Below are 5368 nucleotides of genomic sequence, written 5' to 3'. Positions count from 1 at the left end.
CTTGTCCCCCCCCCCCTCCCCAACACGAAGACAATGACATTCCCAAAGTGGAAATTGGTTTTTGCACATAAACTTAATTATTTTATTTTTATTTTTATCTATTTATTTTCATGTCATAAATGAGTTGTGTTAGTCAAGTTTTTAGCCTACACAGCCGGTTGTTAAATGATTGTCGAATCTGAAAGAAAAAACGAGTTTGAACTTTGGACCTGCATCGAATGTGAGTCAAACTTCATCAGCCGCAATAGAACCGCATCAACTCCTAAAGAACACATTCCAAATGTTGATCTCACTGTGAGTCAATATACCGGGAGGACCTAAGTAGTGAACTATAATAAGTTGAACGTCTCAGCCAATCACCACTTCAAACAGTGGTGGAACTAAATAAGTTAGGGTAATTACACTAAAACCCCATGACATTTTTGCATTTTGTAGCAAACCCCTGTAAACTTCCAAAATCGCATGAAACCAACCAATAATTTTTGCGGAAACCCTGCAGTTAATATCTTGAGTGAATTACGCTAAACCCCCAATAGCTTTCGAAATGTCTTTTTTTTTTATGTCGTCTTCTGGTTCTAATTTTATCTGCAAAATGCAGAAATTCATTGCTAGTTTTTTGTAAAACAGAAAGGTTATTAGGAGTTTAGTGTGATTTTGATTCATAGGGGTTTGCTGCAAAATACTGAAAATTCATGAGGTTAGTGTAATTTACCCAATATATATGGAAGTCAAGAGTCTCACATTATCATTCATATTCGTGTAATAAAAATTAATGTTCCCAAAGAAAAATATTGCACCATTATTGAGTAGCTTTTACTTGGCAGGTGAGAGGGGTTAAGTTTTTGAATTCTTGTTTTAATTGAAACGAAAAAGGAAAAAAGAAAAATAAATATATTCAGGCGTCTAATAAAAGGTTTAGTATCTCCTTATTTTTGAGCATTTTGAGGTCTATGAAGTCGATTACTCTCTGTATTTGTAGACAGCCTCAATTGAAGGAAGAACCAATCACATTAAATGTAGAAATATATTTTGAATTTAATTGAAGCTCCCAGCTCGTAAATGTAGAAAATTATCTTCATTTGTAAAAGGATTTTTTCCCCTCAAAGAAAAGGTAGATTCTTCTTTATGATCAGTTGATCGTAGAACCTACTAAATACATGTTGACATTCTTGTTTTTCGCTTGAATTTATTGGACTTTAAATTTAAAGCTGTTGAATTGGCGAAACTTTAAGGATGTGATAAGGGCAAAAGAGACATTATACACGGCACCCAATGAAATTCTCAGTAGTAATCTCATGTCACTACAAGATAGAAGACATCATACATAGCTTTGTTGAAGAAATTCACAACTAAATGCGTATAGAAAAGAAACTTAAATATTTTTTATCGTTATTTATTTTATTTAATTAATTATTTTATTTTATTTCATTATCTCAGTTCAATGCTATACACGAGTTCATCAACCCTCTTAAAAAGACAAAATTCCTACATCAAATTCTCAACCCAAACAGCCGACACAAAGAAAGGGCTTGGTGGTGTCATCATGACATCATCCTCCCACAAATAGCCCCTAACCTCGACATTTACCGAGAAAAAAGGTTTCTGAGTTGTTGCTGCTGTAGTACTTATGTGATGCTTGAACAAGAATATTTTAAGGAGAAATTTTGAAAACGATTCGATTTAAAAAAAACTTCGTAAAAAACAATTTTTTCTAAAAATAATTGTTTCAGCCCTCAAGTTAAAACTGTGTCGGTTTTGACGAAAAAAATTATGAAACTTCACGGGACTAGTCCCGTAAAGTTTAACACCGTCTAATGTTAATAGATTAACGTTATTATAGGTTGCTAAACTTTACGGGACTCCATAGTTTTTTTCTGTTTTTTTCCCGAGTTTCTGTTTTTTTCCCCTCTTCTATTTGGGTTAACTTTTTAAGCTGCGGCTATAGCATTACTTTTCGGTAAATTAGCGTCGTAATATGGAATTTAAACGGTGGTTTGCTACATTTGGAAGAGTGGCTTTTGAATCTTTGATACGTATTTTAGCTTATACAAGGGTATTTGTGCGCGTCCATTAACAATATTTACCACAATAGCTTTGAGTTTATTCGGAGCAAATTCAACATTTTAAAAGATGATTTGATGTCCTCGTGATCAGGTAAGGAAAGTTGAAACGTACGGATGCAAAAAATTAACCAGAGACGTCATGCACCGCCTTCTGTTACCATATTTTGTTCTCTTTTTCACGCAACATCTAACGATACGCAGTGGAGATTGCATAATATGAGAAAATATAACATTAGCGTACAAGCGAGAGATGAACAACTCAAGCAGAAAGGCAAAACATAAACAGGCAAAAAAACAATCGGTAGAAACTATCAATTTTCATTTTTTCCCCCTTTTAAATGTGAAATCCAGGAATATATACAATTATCCTTGAAGATCAAAATTTAAATTAAAAAAAACTGTTTACAAACAATGAACCTCTATATAGTAGTTTTCAGTTCATCTCTCTCGGATATGGTTCTCAATATACAAGAGTTCCGACACACTTCAACGCAAAACCCAAAATCAAGCAGCTGCAATGCAATTTACGAGCACCCATCAGCTCGAAGCGAGAATGCAACTAAAAGCAGGAAGAAGAAAACAATTTATGGACTCTACCTATCAATCTGAGAATGGAGAGGAGGTTCAAATTGTGGAAGCAATGAAGAACAACTTAAGGACGCCATTTTTCTTCAGGCAGCTCAACAGCATATTTGAATTTTGAAGCTCCCAAGACTTTTCACCTTTGCTGGCCCTTATATCTCCCACTCAATCACTTCATTAGTATCTCCACTGAGAAAATCAAGCATCATCAGTACACAGTAGTCCATCAGATTATGAGCTCTATGTCGAAGCTGTACTATATTGTTTCCTTCTGCTAACTGATCATGTACGACCTTCTGCTTACGAACCCAATAACAGGACTAATTATTCTTTTCCGCAGAGCATACTATCGCCCCCATACAACAGCACCATTCTTTATGGATTCATTGGAAGATCTTTTCCTTTGGAAACCCCGTTTTTCCTCTGCGAACTGATTCAGTGTCACTATAAAAGTAAGAGAATACCAAAAAGGAGAAGAATGTTAGGTGCCAATACATGGTCGCAACATAAACTGGTACTGGTATCTGCAAAAAGGCAGCTATATTAGCAAAGCAAAGATTTGAACTGGCTTACCGATAGGACTTCTTTCTGGTTTAATTAGCCAGGTTCACTGCATCATGGAGACATTAGTAAGGAAAAATGTTCACTAGGGGGATAAAAAGAACAAAAAAGCCAATAGGAGATAATACCTTGACGACTTGTTGCTTGACCTCTTACTTTTAGCTGCTACAGCCAGAGACCTCATCCAAGATATAAGAGGGACATCTTCGTCGAAACATTCACTCACCTTTGAGTCTGTTAGACTAGATTGATTCATGTCTTTGGCAATATTCATTGAGCACCTATAATTTGAAAATCATTATTAGCGCTTCACATTATAGTAAGGTGATAATTTACAAGCAATTTTTAAATGTCATGAAATTTAGGCACTTGTGGTCCTCGGTCATTATCTGTAAATATAAACCGAGGTCTTAAAACTGAGTTTTAGCCAGTTGAAGTTCTCATAGATTCTGCATTTCACCAAATTAAGCGATTTTTTAGACTATGCAATAACATCTTTTGGGGACTGCAAAACAATTTACAGATTGAAATCAAATTAAAAAAAAAGCATTGCTTAAATCAAATTAAAAAAATAATAAACTTTTCATATGGATAGATAATTTACAATTCAATCGTCACATCATATGTAATTAAAGATTTTCATGTGGCTTTTGGACAAAGTACAGTCTCTTAACAAAATGATTAATCTTGACAAGACAGCACTGTATACATTTAGAAAGTTTTAGTGTGAAAGAGCCCGCTGTATATATATAATGTATATGAGCTAACAGTCCATTTTGCAAAATGGGCTGCCAGCTCAATGCCATGTGAGTCCCCCTGCTAGTTACATCAGGATGGGGCTCACATGATAGTGAGTTGGCAGCTTATTTTGTAAAATGAGCTACCAGCTCATACCCAGAATATATATATAGTAAATCTCCTATACTCTTTAAGTGGATAGGAGCCATTTGTCCACCAACTTTTTTATCCATTAATTTGTATTGAGATTTATGCTAGCATGTGATACAAATGAAAGCACAAATCTCAAATATAGCCACTGTTTTAAAAAAACTCCGCCTAGTCCGTTTAGGCGTACGCCTAGACCTAGGCGGTACCTAGACCGCCTAACTAGCGCCTAGCGCCTAGCGCCTAGACGGTATTTAGGCTGCCCATCTAGATTTTACGAGCGTTTAGTGGAGCATTGTCTGCTTACGTGGATTGCACCCTGTAGGCCTTGGTTGTAATTTTATGTGTTGTAGTCTACACGTCCTACAAACTCCATTAACCTCCAAATATGAACACCTCCACTACCTCCTCCGACCTTCAGCAAAACCTCATCGACCACCACTTAAATGAAGAAAGAAATCATCCTAGACACCAGTCCGACATCTAAGCTTTCTATAACGTTGACATTCACTATCAATTATTATAATTAAAAATAAAAAAGAAAACATCCTAGGCTCTAGCCTTGTTAATTATTGTTTTGGCTATTTAGTATCTAAGTATGCATGATTTATTGTGGAACTAAGATTGCTATCTTTTTTAAAAAATTTATATGAATTTAATACATATTTTTATCAATTATTATAATTGAATAATTTAAAAATAGTCAAACGCCTAGGCGTTGCCTAGGCGTACGCCTAGGGGTCTAGGCGCTTTCTAGGCGTACGCCCAGAGGTCTAGGCGCTAGCTCAAACCCCTATCTTGTCTAACGCCTTATGTAACATTGCCGAGCTCCCCCGATCTCTGTAACTACTAACAAGGTAAAGAGTACTTCTTAAATATCTATTTAAGTTAGTTAACGACGGTAACTTAAACTTAAGTGGACGTCCACTAAGTTTCTTAGTCATTGATGATCACTTGATTGAGCTACATTGTGGATGATCCACTGTGTTAAACTTGATCTACATATTCTAAAACCCCAACACACCAAATTTAGGGTGAACCCGTCGTAGTTTGACCATTCATCCACTCGTATTAATTTTAACGGAAACTTTTTACATGGCTCGACGGAGGGTCAAACCACGACGGGTTCACCCCAAATTTGGTGTGTTGGGGTTTTAGAATATGTAGATCAAGTTTAACTGAGCGGATCATCCATAATGTAGCTCAATCAAGTGATCAGCAATAACTAAGAAACTTAGTGGACGTCCACTTAAGTTGACATAAGTTTTGCTATATAT

The 5368-nt window shown here is 35.8% G+C and overlaps 1 protein-coding gene across 1 annotated transcript in view; it reads right to left on the bottom strand.

Moving 5' to 3' along the window:
- The window catches only part of LOC109833070, a 5027-nt gene continuing 2023 nt past the window's right edge, over positions 2365-5368 (bottom strand). The window contains exons 4-6 of the mRNA XM_020400615.1: positions 3335-3487; positions 3219-3255; positions 2365-3089 (exon numbers count right to left, since the gene is read on the bottom strand). Coding sequence (XP_020256204.1) covers positions 3243-3255; positions 3335-3487 — 166 coding nt within the window. The 3' untranslated portion in view covers positions 2365-3089; positions 3219-3242. The remainder of the gene's footprint in view (positions 3090-3218; positions 3256-3334; positions 3488-5368) is intronic.

Source organism: Asparagus officinalis, chromosome 3 (genome assembly GCF_001876935.1).
Source record: "Asparagus officinalis chromosome 3, Aspof.V1, whole genome shotgun sequence".
In the NCBI taxonomy this organism is placed as follows: Eukaryota; Viridiplantae; Streptophyta; class Magnoliopsida; order Asparagales; family Asparagaceae; genus Asparagus; species Asparagus officinalis.
The sequence above is the reverse complement of the archived record's forward strand: the minus strand, read 5'-3'. Positions and strand labels throughout refer to the sequence as shown.